This window comes from Salvia splendens, chromosome 20 (genome assembly GCF_004379255.2).
Source record: "Salvia splendens isolate huo1 chromosome 20, SspV2, whole genome shotgun sequence".
Taxonomy (NCBI): domain Eukaryota; kingdom Viridiplantae; phylum Streptophyta; class Magnoliopsida; order Lamiales; family Lamiaceae; genus Salvia; species Salvia splendens.
In genome coordinates, this window is record NC_056051.1 from 17,897,483 (window position 1) to 17,914,178 (window position 16,696).

A 16,696-nucleotide genomic window follows, 5' to 3' on the forward strand; every position below is an offset into this window, starting at 1 on the left:
CATTCTACTTTACGTGGAGTTATCTCTGCTTTTCTTTGAGATATCGAAGATCATCATTTTTTCTATGTGCAAATGGTACCTGAGTTGAGGTTTGTTTTTCCCTTTTGATTTAGTAGTATGATGTACCTCTCTTATGTTATTTTTCATTCCTATGTACATGAAGTATGCACTGCTTATGTGAGTATGATAAGTTAATGGAAGTAGTAAAAAGTAGTTTAAAATGGCATTAGATTTTAGAAGCCTGTAATGAATGACTCATTTCTAATATGGTATTAGGGTGACCCTAGTAGATGATTTAACGAGTGGAAGTCTAATGTTTATTTTAGCCCACATCGATGATGGATCCCTTTTCCCTTGTCTTGTCACATGTGGAAGTTCGATGTCAATTCTTGTCCACCCATGCGCATTAAGGATCACCTAATACATTTTCTACTATAAAGTGGACAAAATGATCCTATCTTTATGAGAGAATCCATTCTCAATACACCTCTCTCCTTTATTCTCTTTCTTTATTATTTTAACAAGAAATGTAATAAAGTAAGTTATAAACACATATTTTACATGTTTTTAGGGCCTTTATTTGGCCATTTTTGAATGTCAATCATGCAAATAGTGTCCTTTATTTGTATATTTGATACATTTTGGTATTATTATGTGTTTTGAGATAAATGTGTAAAATATACATAGAAAAGAGAGAAATGAAGTCTGGAGAAAATGGACCAGATGAGCGGTCCGCTGAGTTCAACTTAGTGGCCACCAAGTTCTTCATCGACGGTTGATGCATCGAATTTGTGCCTACAACGGAGTTACGACCATCGACCACCGAGCACAAGGCAGCGGCCGCCAAGAAGTGCCCGAGAGAGTCCGGAACAAAGTCAGCGATCAGCTGAGATGGTGTTAGTGGGCCGCTGAAAGCAGGCGGCAGAATAAGTTTGACCTATTCTTTTCCAAGACTTACCTTTCAGAGCTAGAAATACTACCATACTGAGAAAAACGCTCACAACTTTATAAATACTCCTCTTGTCTCATCATTTAGGAGAGACTGTCAAAGAATTCCTTTCTAAAAAGAGCATTCTGCATTTGGAGATTGGAGCAAAAGAATAAATAGAGTAGCGAGAAATTCGTGTTCACCTTATCCAATATGGATGTGTTCAATTGGTAACTACAACTAATTTAAGACCATATGATTTTAGAAATCTAGTGGTTTATAATCTGCCATGTGTAATTTCGTTTTTTCATTTATTAACATTAAAAAGATAATAACAACTATCAAATTTAGGTTTAGGAACTCAATGTCAATGTCGTGTGTTAATTATATCAACACCAAGACATGACAATGTCGAACACAATTTCATATTGACATTGTACAAGCTTTATATTGACATATTATGTATGCTATATTGATATTTAATTGAATCTTGAAAAATACGAAAATTGGGGAATTTTTTTTAAATTTTGGCATCGGAACATATGGAAGAGTGATCTCGTTAGATTCCTAATAAAATTACTTTTAATTTGATATATGTTGTGTAGAAAAATAATTTAATTTGAGATAGTTATAATCATTTAAAGTTTTGAAATAATTTGTAAAGTTGTATTGATACCACATTTTTTTTCATTGTATTGATACTATGGGTGAATGATCTTATTACTTGATTTTAGGGCTGGCAATTTTTGATCCAACGCGATAATCCGACACGAATCCGCACGAAGTTAACCCGACACGAATACGCACGTTTAGGATTTGGGTCATAATAGGGTCGACCCAATAAGAACTCGAAAATTTTGGGTTGGGCTGGGTCGGATTTGGGTCGGGTTGGGTTATCCGTTAAGAAAAAAAATAATTATTTTTATTATTTTTATTAATTAAAATAATATATTAAATTTTAATTTTATTAAATTTTATTAATTTAAAAATATTATATTTTAATTTTATTAGTAAAAATATGATTAATACTATTATTAATTATTTTTTACGATAAAAAAATATTACTGCATACTTGAATTTTATTAAAAAATAATTATTTTAACTTTATTATTTAGATTTAATTTTAATATAATTTAATTTTATTATTTGGATTTAAAAATTATTTAATTCAATTATTTTAATTTTGTAATATCTTATTTTATCGTGTAATATCAAATTTTAATTATATGATATCATATGTCGGTCGTTATCGTATAGCGTTAAACTATATTGTGTAGTAACTTACAATCATTAAAAGATGACAGATATTTTTTTGGATGACACGAAATCCGCACGAATCCGACACGAATCTGTTGGGTTGTACCCGATAAGAACACGATGATTTCGGGTTGGGTTGGGTTGGGTCCCGATAAAGTTGGGTCGATATTGGGTTGACCCGATAGCAACCCAATCCGCACGATTTGCCAACCCTAGTTGATTTAATGAATGATAGGGCTGATTTAATGATTCAATCTCTATCATTGAGTTATAATTTGTAATTTAAGGATGCGTTAGCCACGTAAGACACCCGTTATCAAATATTTATGTTATTTGAGGATTCTTAAGCCACGAATTTCATAGCAATGACACTCGTATTTGATAACATTCTCATTTCCAATTATTGATAGATTTAATGCATGCAAAAATAATTAAATATTCGATATTGTAATTCAAAACAAAATCAATATGTGGTAATAATGACAAGGTTCCGATTCTTTTGAGGAAAAAGTAAAGAGCACACCAATTAGATTTCCACATAAGTAAATTTGTCCAACAACACATATCTTACATTTTATGGAAATAAATAATAAATAATATTGTTAGAAAATGAAAATATTCTAAGAATCAAGCAAAATAATACTCTTAGAGACTTAGAGTAGATTTGATACTGATAGAAATAGATTAATGTATTCCTTGTATACTTGATAGTAGCACATATTTAATGAGTGATTTACAAAAGAATCATAAGTAAGAAATACAATCGATGGCATCAGAGCAGATTCAACTCTGGTACTGCTCGATTTATAAGAAATTCTAGTTATTCTTTGTATAGTTGATTGTAACACTTATTTTTACAGAAGAATCACAAGCAAGAAATACAATGATGGCATCAGAGCAGATTCAACTCTGGTATTATTTGATTTATAAGAAATTCTAGTTATTCCTATTGTAACACTTATTTAATGGGTGATTTTAACAAGAAATAAGTAAGAAATACAATAGAAAGCATCGGAGCAGTTTCAGCTTTGGTATTATTTGATTTATAAGATATTGTACTAGAACTTCTTATAAATTAAATAATACCAGAGTTGATTCCTTATTTTCAATTATCCATTTCGATGGGGGCAGTCATTTTCACTTGTTCATTATAATGTGTTCCGATGTGGGACTAGTCATTTTCATTTTTTCATTCTGATGTGTGGGCCCGTCCTTGGGCTCTGGGCCCAATATACTATCACTGGCCCGTTAGTATAATATTTATTTATAAAAAATATAAAAAGTGGAGAATTTCAGTACTAGTATTTTAATGCTCCATAACAATATTTTGTGTGAAAGCTTACTTAGTGGGCTCTCGACCCAACCCCAATTTCTTTGGGGTTGAAAATGAATAGCTGCCTCATTTTGTTTCTTCTTTTTAGTTTATCCTAAAAAAATATTATATTTTAATTTTTAGAAAAAATTCTATTTTACATTAGTATGAATATAATATTTTCTCTCTCCGCTTAATATATAAAACAAATTTCTTAAAATCTCATGTCATTAGCCAAGTAAGTTTTGTATTATAGGACGGAGGGAGTAATAATTTATCGTGGACTGCATCTTCTATCTGTATACACCCATCAATTATGAACTAAAGTTATTCCTCAAATATAAACATATAAAATACCTTATTAGAAACTATTTATGTTTGACCAAATGAAATAAATACATTCTCCTAAAACGCCATTGTTAAGATTGCAACATTATGCTTAAGGAAATTCTCGGTTAATGACAACTTTAAATGCTATACATAAGTGAATTAATACATGTTTCATTAGTTTATAAATAAGTGAATATGGAGAAGTGGTATATACCTTCGAGTACTTAATTATCCACGGGAAAATTAGTTTTATCTTAACTGGTAATTTAAAAACATATAGGCCATGTTTGGTTGTCAGGATTCTGTCTGGTGTCTGGGAAAGTAATCGGATTCCTTAAATTTTAAATTCCTGTGTTTGTTTTGGTTTTTAATCAAACCGAGAAAGTAATCAGAATCCCGAGAACAAGGAAAGTTAGTACAACTTTCTAGAATTCTGAATCCTAACTTTTCTTAGGTATTCTTTTTCCCAATTTTAGGATTCTTATATATTTAATGCAATATTATTATTATTATTATTATTAATTACAATTTTTTCTAAATAATTTAAAATTATAAATCATACTCATTTCAGTATAATAAATAACTATAATTAAATTATCATAATTATAATTGTATTATTATAATATTTATATATAATTGTTATTATTATTATAATTAATAATTTAATAAATAATTAAAATATGATTATATAATATATATCATATAATAATAATAAATAATAATAATTATTTTATACATTAATAATTAATCAATAAATTCATAGTGAAATTTTTAATTATAACATTTATTCAATTATAATATTTTTAAATATAATAATAATAATAATATTTATTATGATTAGCCATCCACATCCATGTTTTAATACCGTCTCTTAACTGTCTCATCCATTAGCTATTCATGGGCCCCATTGCTCTTTTTACTCAATCTCTTAACTAAGAGACAACACATGCACTCATGCATCTCTTAACCATCTCATCCTTTAACTATTCATTCAATTTTATTTTTTTTAATTTCCAACAAATTCAATTAATATTTCATTGAAATATTAAATTAATACTTATAATTCATAAAATCATTAAAATCACTAAAAATACAACATCCGAAAATACGAAAAATACATAATTGAAATCCTAATAATACAATTTATTGAAATCCGCATAATCATGGAAAGTGATGCGGTGATCGTCTAACGGTTGTCAAATTTTGTCCAAATGTGCTCCGTTAGACCCTTCTAGTGATTCTTCCATCATTCGACACATTTGCTGAAATGGATCCATGAATGGATTAAATTTGGAAGAAGAATTGGAGAGAAAAGAGAGATGATATGATACTGATGAGAAGAAAAAAATATGAGAGATAGTGTGTTTGTGTGCAAAATGAAAGAGATTAATAGGAGTATTTATTGAATAAGAAAAAAAAATTACAGTTAAATTTTTTTTTTCAGAAAATCAATTTTTTTTAAAAATATTTAGTGCGTCAGCATAACGACGCCCACTCGCGTGCCGGCCAGTGGGCGTCACGCCGCAGGCCAGAGCTCGCTACGTGGCGCTGGCGCGTGGCGAGACAACCCGCCGCCCCTACCTTCCCCCTGGCTACGCGATGAGACGGAGCATCCACATCGGTGTCTCGATGCGGTCTCGTCTGCCGGGACGAGACCGAGCCCGCATCGAGACACCGATGCAGATGCTCTTATATATTATGGTGAATAATCAATATTTAAACTATACATTGTAATGATAAATATAATTATATAATTATTATTATTTGTAATTAATAATTTATTAAATTTTTTATATTATTATTCTTTTTTATAAATATAAGAATAATTAGTATATTTTTAGTTTGATATTTAAATTAAATATAAAATTTAAAATCTTGATATTTCCAAACACAATAAAGTTAAAGTTATTAAGAATTATATTCCCAGGATTCATTTTCCTAGAAATCATTTTCCTTGCCAACTTTACTTTCCCATCAACCAAACATGGCTATAGTATTATATTTGGATGACTTAATTAATGGAATGATCAATCTTTTGATTTAAAAATATAAACTCATAGCTAACACTTCATGGTAGCTACATCAATATTTGCAATATTTAAAAAATGAGAAAGGCCACAATAATTTGAGATGGAAGAAAGACAAAAACTTTAGGGGGTGTTTTTTTTTCTTTTTAAGTTTTCAATTTCCATTAATTCCAACATGTATGAAATGTATTAAAATTTTCTAATAGATAATGATTTAAATGCGGCGAATGATTGATATTTAGAGCTCTGTAAATATTTTATGCCAAGTTGCTGAGCTGAATCGGATGAAGTCGAGTAAGGAAATCAAGTCAGCCGCTCCAGAGCTTCAGGAGCCGTTGGATGACGCGCCTAAAGCTGAGATTAAATCTCAGCCTCTAGATTCAACTAGCCGTTGGATTTAATAGTTTGTTAGCAACGGTTATAGTTTTAGCTTAGCTTTGTTCTTGATATATACTCAACGGAGAATGAACTGAGATCGTAGATTGAATCAAGATAGCAATACAATTTCTTCTTCTCAAATTCTTGCGTTACTTTTCGATTGTGTTTCTCGGCAAAACCAACAAGTGGCGCCGTCTGTGGGAACTATCCGGCGAGAGTATCAATCGAAGATAGATCGAGTTGTGGCGAGAGATGGCTTCAAGATTCGAAGCCGAGAAGTTCACGGGCAAGAACGATTTCAGTTTATGGAGGATGAAGATGAAGGCTATGCTGATCCAGCAGGGTTTGTCGGATGCTCTGACGCCGGCGAGCAAGGGAGGTGATGAGCCAGTGCTCGATGATAAAGCAAAGACGAAGCGTGCAGAGATACTTGCAAAGGCGCACAGCACGGTGGTGTTGTGTTTGGGCGACAAAGTGTTGCGGGAAGTTGCAAAGGAGACAACTGCGGCAGGAATTCTTGAGAAGCTTGAGGATTTGTACATGACGAAATCCTTAGCAAATCGTCTCTTTATGAAACAGAGACTATACTTGTACCGATTCTCGGAAGAAAGAGGTATAATTGAGCAACTGGAGGATTTTGATAAAGCGGTGGACGATTTGGAGAATATTGATGTCTCAATCGGTGAAGAAGATAAAGCTATATTGCTGCTCAACGCTTTACCGAAATCCTACGATCAATTTCGTGATGCCATTCTATTTGGGAGGGAAGGCACAGTCACTTTCATCGAAGTTCAAAATGCACTTAGAGCCAAAGATTTGCAGAAAAAGGGCACAAAGGCAGGGGAGGTAATTCCTGAGAGTTTGAACATCAAAAGGTTCAAGACAAAGAAGAACTTCAAGAAAGGTGAGAGTTCCAAGGCATTGACGACTGATCAAAAAGAGACCCGGGCTTGTTATTGGTGCAAGAAACCGGGTCATATCAAGAAAGATTGTTTTGCATGGAAGAAAAGACAAGCAAGTGAAGCTGCACAAGGGAAGAATACTACTGATTTTGTGGAGGACAATGATGACTCTCCTGAGGTCTTAAATGTTATGTCGTATGAAGATGGTGGTTCTTGGATTCTTGACTCTGGATGCAACTTCCATATTTGTCCCACTGTGGATTTTTTCTCTGACTTGAAAGAATCAACAGGCACGGTGATCCTTGGTAACAATCAAGTCTGCCATGTAAAAGGCATGGGGGATGTAAAGCTCAAATTAGATGATGGTTCTGAGAAAATACTGAGTGATGTCAGATTGATCCCCACTGTAAAAAGAAATTTGATATCATTGGGGATGCTTGAGAAAAGGGGATGCGCTTTTGAATCTTCAGGTGGAGTCATGAAGATTAAAAGAGGATCTGCTGTTGTTATGCTTGGAGAGAGAAAGGGCAGCCTCTACTACCGGTGTGGAAGTGCAGTGAAGGCTGATAGAGGGCAGTTGAATCAAGTTGCATCAGACTCTCTGAAAATCTGGCATATGAGGATGGGACATGCTGGAAATGGGAGTATCAGAGAGTTGGTCAAAAGAGGAGTGATCCAAGCTGCTGATGAAAAGAATGTTGAACCATGTGAGGAGTGTATTCTTGGCAAGTCTAAGAAACTACCATATCCAAAAGGTACTCACTCATCACAAACACCTCTAGACTATGCTCATAGTGACTTGTGGGGGCCTTCTCCTGTGAATTCTGTTGGTGGAGGAAGGTATTACATGTCTATAATAGATGATTATTCTAGGAAGATGTGGTTATACATCTTGAAAGAAAAGTCAGAGGCCTTTACTCGGTTCAAAGATTGGTGTGTCTTGGTGGAGAAAGAAAAGGGCAGGACATTGGGATGTTTAAGAACAGACAATGGCCTGGAATTTTTGTCCAAAGACTTTGAGAGTTTCTGTAGTGAGAGAGGTATTAAGAGGCACAGAACGACTCCTCTGAACCCTCAACAAAATGGGGTTGCAGAGAGAGCCAACCGAACCATCTTGGAGAGGGTGAGGTGTATGTTACTCAGCTCAGGGTTGGAGAAGAGGTTCTGGGCCGAGGCTGCTGCTACTGCAGTCAAGCTATTAAATAAATGTCCATCTTCTGCAATAGGTGGGGATACTCCTGATTTCAGATGGTATGGAACCTATGGAGACTACTCAAATCTCGGGATATTTGGCTGCTTAGCGTATGCACATCTGAAACAAAGCAAGTTGGATGCAAGAGCTGTAAAGTGTGTGCATCTGGGGAACCAATCTGGTGTTAAAGGGTATAGGCTATGGAGCATTGAACCTGGGAACCACAAGATCATTGTGAGTCGAGATGTGATTTTCAATGAGTCTGTGATGCCCCTCAACAAATCACAAGATTCTGGAAAACCTGCTGCTGCATCTGATGAAGTTGTGATTTCTGAGGTGGAGTCTGAGAGAGTGGTTTCAGGAGAAGCTGATGATGGGAATGATGAAATTCCAATAGATGAGTCAGGTGGAGACACTGAGGATATCAGCCATTACCAGCTGGCTCGAGATAGAACCAGAAGAAGGAACATCAAGCTGCCTGCCAGATTTGCAGACTCAGAAATGTTGTACTTTGCTTTGTGTGTGGCTGAGGAGGTAGAGTTTGCGGAGCCAGCAAATTACAAGGATGCCATGAATAGCAAGGAAAGAAGTGAGTGGATGAAAGCAATGATTGAGGAAATAGACTCACTACTGAAAAATGGGACATGAGTGCTTGTTGACAAAGTTGATGGTAGGAGAGTTGTGAGCTGCAAGTGGATTTTCAAGAAAAAGATTGAATCTGCTGACAACAAGAAGATCAGATTCAAAGCTAGACTTGTAGCTAGAGGCTTCACTCAAGAATATGGAATTGACTATAGTGAGGTGTTCTCACCGGTTGTCAAGCATACTTCCATTAGAACTCTATTGGTTGTGGTTGCTAAGTTGGATTGGGAACTTGAACAGCTGGATGTAAAGACAGCATTCTTACATGGAGACTTGGTGGAGACAATCTACATGCAACAGCCAGAGGGTTTTGAGAAGGTGGGAGAGGAAGACAAGGTATGCTTGCTAAAGAAAAGCATATATGGATTGAAACAAGCAAGTAGGCAATGGCATCTCAAATTTGACAGCTATGTACTGAAAAATGGCTTTGTCAGATCCAAGTTTGATGAGTGCGTGTACATCAAAAGGAAAGGAGGCAGAGCTGTAGCTTATCTACTCTTGTATGTAGATGACATGTTAGTGGCTGGATCAAGCAAAGAGGAGATTCAGCAGATTAAGCATGATCTGAAATGTGCGTTTGATATGAAAGATTTGGGAAGTGCTAAGAGGATATTGTAGTCAGAAATCGAGCCAAGAGGGAAATATGGTTGAATCAAACTGATTATATTTCAAGATTGGTGAAAAAGTTCCAGATGAATGGATCAAAATAGCTTCAACTCCACTTGCTCAGCATTTCAGGCTTTCTGTGGAGCAGAAGCCAAAAACAGACCAGCAGAGGTTTGAAATGAAGAAAATCCCTTACTCCAATGTTGTTGGGAGCATCATGTATGCAATGATAGGTTCAAGACCAGATGTGGCTCAAGCTATAAGTGTCACAAGCAGATTTATGAGTGACCATGGCAGAGAGCACTGGTTGGCTCTGAAGTGGATTCTCAAGTACTTAAATGGAGCTGGAGATCTTGGAATCTTGTTCAGAGGGAATAATGAAGTAAGGGGAGATGCATTGGTGGGATATTGTGACAGTGACTATGCTGGAAATGTGGACAATCGAAGGTCTCAGTCAGGCTATATATTCACTTTGTTTGGAGGAGCAGTGAGCTGGAAATCAGGATTGCAAAACGTGGTTGCATTATCCACAACTGAGGCAGAATATATAGCGTTGACATCTGCAGTGAAGGAGTCGTTTTGGCTAAAAGGAATTGCTTCAGACTTTGGCATAGTTCAGTCAGCTGTAGCCATTGGGTGTGATAGCAATAGTGCTATTGCTTTGGCTAAAAACAATGTGTTTCATGAAAGGAGCAAACACATAGATGTGCGTTTGCATTTTATTAGAGAAGAGATGGAGAAAGGAAGGGTGAATGTTAAGGGTTTTGCTCCCTCAACGTGTCGACGATCGCTATCGTCGATGAACAGTCACTCTCCGGCGCCCAAGGTTGGGTCGGCGGACGTTGATCAACTCCTGTGCGCGGGATGCTTCTCCCGTCAGGCAGGGCGTCGATTAGGGTTTAGATAGTAAACGATACTGGGGCAAAGTAATAATTTTATTCACGGATGAAATAATGAACAAAACACCCTATTTATAGACTAAGGACCCTAGGGTTGGTTCGACTCCTAATCTAACCAACTCCTAATCCTAGTTCATCTCGGGAAAGAACCAACAAAGAAAACCCGAAACGGAGCTTATAATTACGCTCGACACTTACGTAAAATAAATAACAAAAACAATTGTTTTAGTAATAAAATAATCCGGCAAATAAAACTATAAAATTAAATAAAATAAAAAACGACTTATTTAGGAACAAAGTCGACGAGCCTCTCGGGAGGGCGTCGGTTCCTCGTGGGCTTCGATCTTGCGATAGATTGCTCTTCGCGCGCTACGTCGCCTGTTCCAAGCTCCTCTGACGCGTCGTTCGTGCATTGAGGAGTCGTCCCGTGCTCCTCCGACGCGTCAACATTCGCCTCATCATTCGTGCATTGTGGAATCGTATCAACCCCCTCCCCCAAAGCAACCTCCTTGTCCTCAAGGAGCACATTAGGAAAACGTTTCTGCACCAACTCGGTAGGCTCCCACGTAGGCGAATCGGTCCCATCGGACCAACGCACTAAAACGTGTTCCATGGGTCGGCCATCGTGCCATAGGACCTTTCGATCCAGCACCCGGACTGGGTAGACACAGGGTGATCACCAAAAAACTCGGTTGGCAGCTGCATGCCTACTCCCTCTGCGTCACCCGGCACAAACGGCCGAAGAAGGCTTACATGAAACACATTATGTATCCGACTCCCTTCTGGCAAGCGTAGTCTGTAAGCGACCGGACCCACGCGTTCTATCACCTCAAAAGGCCCGTAGTAGCGCCTAGCCAATTTTGCCGACTGGGGGCGAGCCACCGAATGCTGCCTATATGGGCGAAGTTTCAACAGCACCGAGTCTCCTATCTCAAACTCCACGTGTCGACGATGTTTGTTTGCTGCCTCACGCATACGTTGCTGAGCTTTCATCAAATTACGCCGCAACTCGACCAAAAGTTCGCTCCGCTGACGAATAATCTCGGCCACTGAAGGGGGAGTAGAATTCGATGGATTTGCAAACACCAAATTTGGAGGATCACGACCATACAATGCCTTAAAAGGAGAAACGCCTAATCCGGCGTGATGAAAGCAGTTAAGAGCAAGCTCCGCCCAAGGAAGGAAATTGGCCCACTTAGAAGGCCGATCCGCAGTGAATGCTCGAAGGTATTGTTCCAGTCCCCTATTGCGAACCTCCGTCTGCCCATCCGATTGTGGGTGATATGCGGTAGAGAAGTTCAACTTGGTTCCACTTAAACGCATCAATTCTCGCCACACTTGGTTCAGAAATATCGGATCTCTGTCCGACACCAATGTCGCGGGGAATCCATGGTGACGAACTACCATATTGACAAATAAATGGGCCACCCGCAGAGCGTCAAAACGATTTAGGAGTGGCGCGAAATGGGCATACTTCGATAATCGGTCCACCACAACCATAATCGCTGTATAACCTCTAGACTGTGGTAACCCCGTAATGAAATCCATTGATACATCCTCCCAAACTTGTGTGGGCACCGGGAGCGGCTGCAGAAGACCTGCCGGCTTCTGCGTTGAATATTTTGTCGTCTGACACGTCATACACGCTTCCACAAACTTCTTAACTTCCTTCTTTAACCGTGGCCAATAAAAATCTGCTCCTATTCGTCGCAAAGTGCGCTCAAATCCCGGATGTCCTGCTTACGGAGAGCTGTGATATTCCGCGAGTATCATGGCTCGTGCGGACGATCGGGACCCAAAAAAAATGCGACGTTTATGGTATACCAGCCCGTCGACGAAGTGAAGGTGTGGGGGTGCCGTTCCCCCTCGAATAGCCGCGGTCAGCTCTCGCATTTCTGGCGACGAGGCTGTCTCTCGGCGAAGCAGGTCCAGGAGTTCGGGGATTGGCTGCGAGACAGCAATCAGCTCCTGACAGTACTGAGCTGCGTCGTCCTCCACACATGCGGCGTCGGCTGTCACCTGCGACTCCTCCCGCCGGGATAAGGCGTCCGCCGCCCTATTCAAACTCCCTTTCTTATACTCTATAGTGAACTTATATCCCATGAGCTTTCGCACGTACAACTGTTGATCCGGAGTCTGAACTACCTGCTGAAGCAACTCTTTCAAACTCTTCTGATCGCTGCGAATTACGAACTCACGGCCCAAAAGATATTGTCTCCACTTCTGAACAGCCTCGACAATAGCATACAGTTCTTTATGATACGTTGAGGCAACCCTGCGACGTGGTCCCAACTTCTTACTGTAGAATGCGATTGGGTGATTGTCCTGTAATAATACTGCTCCAATCCCCGAATCCGAGGCATCAGTCTCAATGCAAAAAGGTTTCTCAAAATCAGGCAAACGGAGTACTGGGGTCTTTGTCATTGCCTCCTTCAACGACAGGAAAGCCTCGTCCGCGGCCGGCGACCAACAAAACGCCTCCTTTTTGAGGAGATCAGTAAGCGGGGCGACAATCAAGGCGTACTGAGCAATGAATCTCCTGTAATAGCCCGTTAAACCCAAAAATCCTCTTAACTGCTTGACTGTTCGGGGCACAGGCCACGCTGTCATCGCCTCAATTTTCGTCGGATCTGCCTTTAGGGAACCGTCAGTGATTAGGTGACCCAGATATTCCACTGTCGAACTACAAAAAGAGCATTTTGACAGTTTGACGAAGAAACTATGCTCCCGCAACACTGCTAGCACTGCTGATATATGCGCTTCGTGATCTTGGACGGTGGGGCTGTAAATCAGGATATCATCAAAGAACACAATCACGAACTTACGGAGCATAGGCTGAAATATCGAGTTCATGGCGGCCTGGAAAGTGGAAGGCGCATTAGTCAATCCGAACGGCATCACCAGGAACTCGAAGTGGACATCATGGGTGCGGAAGGCTGTTTTGAATACGTCCTCCTCATGCATCCGAATCTGGTGATAGCCCGATCTCAAATCCAATTTCGAAAATATTCGTGCTTTCCCCAATTCATCAAAGAGCTCATCTGCTGTAGGGATTGGAAAGTGATCGGGGATTGTGGCATGGTTCAACGCTCGGTAATCAATGCAGAATCGAAAGGAACCGTCTTTCTTCCTTATTAACAAGACCGGTGACGAAAAAGGACTGTTGCTGCGTTGAATAATTCCTTGTTCCAGCATCTCACGTACTTGCCGTTCTATCTCGTTCTTCTGAAAATACGGATATCGGTAAGGTCGCACATTAACCGGTTTGGACCCCGGTAACAAATGGATTCTGTGGTCATATTGCCGTATCGGTGGCATCTCCGTAGGTACGCGGAATACCGATCGAAAACTCTCCAACACCCCGGCTATCCCCACAGGTAAATCCGCAGGGAACGCCTCAACTCCGGGGTCTCCGAATCGAGATCCAACATAACTATCTCAAAACAAACGGACACATCTGATGAAGAATGCAATGCTACTACAGAATGAGCTGCCAGTTTCCGCGGTGGGACTGTGATACCTTGGAGAGTGAACGGCTGGCCGTTGTGAACGAACTCCAAGGTTTTGCTAGCGAAATTTGCTGAGATCTTGCCTAGCGACTCCAGCCAATCCATTCCCAAAATCACATCCGGGCCATGAATCGGTAAAATATGAAGGTCCACCATGAAAACGGCGTCCTGTAACTTCAGCCTTGTTTGCTTCGCTATGTGAGTACACAATAAGGCAGCTCCATTCCCTACAAAGACTCGAAATGGTCGGATCGGGGATAATGGCAGATGTAGACGCTCCGCGACGTCCGGGTGGAGGAAGTCCCTATCGCTTCCTGTGTCCACAAGTACAGAGATGTCACGTTCCTGAATCTGACCCACCACCCTGAGTGGTCTCACTTGCCGTCCTCCCTCAAGGGAATGAATATGCGCACCTCCGTCGGTGCCTCCTCATCTCTTCTATCGCACTCGCCCTCTTCAAACGCCCCCTCATCCTCGTCCGCATAACAAAGCATCCGCTGCTTGCACACGTGCCCAATGACCCATTTTTCGGGGCAGTGCCAACATAGACCCAGCCGTGATCGTTCGGATCGCTCTGCTTGTGACACCCTTATCAATGGATGGCGTGGCTGGTCCTTCTGCCGTTGTGGCTGAACCTGAGCGGGGCTCACTCCGGCTGCCGTTGTCGACGGCGGTTGCGAGCCTAATGGGCCCGCAGAGGGGCGGTTTTCACGTCCGTTCCACTGTCTGCGCTGGAAAGTGGAACTAAGATGCTGACTTGCTCTTTCCGAATGTGTATCCGAAATCTCTAATGCCAGTGCCATGGCTGCCGCTAAAGATGTTGGGCGGTGTAATGTGAGACGTTCCTGCATCTCCGGTTTCAGGCCCGCCACAAACAGAGTAAACAGTTTCGCCTCCGGAACCCCCTGGACCCGATTTAGGTACTTTTCGAAAGTATCATGGTATTCCAGAACTGTTCCTGTCTGAGTCAGCTTAGCGATCAAGCCAAAATAGTCCTTGAAGCTCTGTCTGTCGAAACGATGTCGCACGTCCTCCAGAAATTCCTGCCACGTCACAAACTCGTTATTCGCGCAATAATTAAATACCCATTCCGATGCTGGGGGATCGAACAACATGACTGCGTAGTGAAGGCGTTGTGCGTCCGGCATCATGAGGTGATTGAAGTAATACTGAACTCTGGCAATCCAATTCGTAGCCTCGCTCCCATCAAACCGGGGTGGTTTCATCGATACTTGGTTCCTGTCCAATCCCAAAGCTGGTGGCTGAAATCGTTGGGGGGGGTCCCAACACGTTCGACCATAACGATTCCCTGGTGGGTCCCAGTCGGAGCCTCTGTAGCCCCTTGCCGTGCGTCGAACCCTCTCATCCGTCGCGTAGTCGCGAAATTCAAAATTAGGGTTTCTCGCGCGAGCGCCAATCTCTCTCGACTTCCCCCGTCTGAAATCCTCGTACTCCTCTTCGTCCCCGACGTCGAACCGTAGGGTGGGGTCGGTCGCGCGAGGCGCCGATCTATCCAGACTCTCGAAACGGCGATCCGCCGTATCCCTCCATTGATCGAACTTCTCCATCTTGTCAAGTAACCGATCCAGTTTCTCGTTCATGGGGTCCTGACGAAGCGACTCCCCAGTTGGCTGACCCTCCAATTCGCCATCGTCGGTCTCCTGCCGTTGAAAGATCTCGTTGCGTCTAATATTAAAATTCGGGCGACGAGAAGCCCCATTATGAAACGTATCCGGGCGACTACCGCCCCATGCAGACTTACCGAAATTATTGAAACGACTCATGAATTCACGGATGAAAGCACCAGATGTTAAGGGTTTTGCTCCCTCAATGTGTCGACGATCGCTATCGTCGATGAACAGTCACTCTCCGGCGCCCAAGGTTGGGTCGGCGGACGTTGATCAACTCCTGTGCGCGGGATGCTTCTCCCGTCGGGCAGGGCGTCGATTAGGGTTTAGATAGTAAACGATACTGGGGCAAAGTAATAATTTTATTCACGGATGAAATAATGAACAAAACGCCCTATTTATAGACTAAGGACCCTAGGGTTGGTTCGACTCCTAATCCTAGTTCATCTCGGGAAAGAACCAACAAAGAAAACCCGAAACGGAGCTTATAATTACGCTCGACACTTACGTAAAATAAATAACAAAAACAATTGTTTTAGTAATAAAATAATCCGGCAAATAAAACTATAAAATTAAATAAAATAAAAAACGACTTATTTAGGAACAAAGTCGACGAGCCTCTCGGGAGGGCGTCGGTTCCTCGTGGGCTTCGATCTTGCGATAGATTGCTCTTCGCGCGCTACGTCGCCTGTTCCAAGCTCCTCTGACGCTTCGTTCGTGCATTGAGGAGTCGTCCTGTGCTCCTCCGACGCGTCAACATTCGCCTCATCATTCGTGCATTGTGGAATCGTATCAGTGAAAGTGTTCAAGGTAAACACCTTGGATAATCCAGCCGACATGTTAACCAAAGTCTTGCCAAAGGAGAAGTTTGAGCATTGCTTGAGGTTGGTTGGAATGTGTAGAAAAACTGAGTGCTCAGCAAATTGCATTCAAGGTGGAGAATTGTAAATATTGTATGCCAAGTTGCTGAGCTGAATCGGATGAAGTCGTGTAAGGAAATCAAGTCAGCCGCTCCAGAGCTTCAGGAGCCGTTGGATGACGCGCTTAAAGCTGAGATTAAATCTCAGCCTCTAGATTCAACTAGCC

At 40.8% G+C, this 16,696-nt stretch overlaps 1 protein-coding gene across 1 annotated transcript; it reads right to left on the reverse strand.

The window, feature by feature from the left end:
- Positions 1-10,756: 10,756 nt before the first annotated feature.
- Positions 10,757-15,766, reverse strand: LOC121781586. Its single transcript, XM_042179309.1, has 5 exons — positions 14,365-15,766; positions 13,994-14,296; positions 12,298-13,910; positions 11,227-12,081; positions 10,757-11,110 (listed from the first exon to the last, which is right to left on the reverse strand). Exons 1-5 carry the CDS (start codon positions 15,764-15,766, stop codon positions 10,757-10,759), a joined length of 4,527 nt encoding a protein of 1,508 aa, XP_042035243.1.
- Positions 15,767-16,696: the final 930 nt, after the last annotated feature.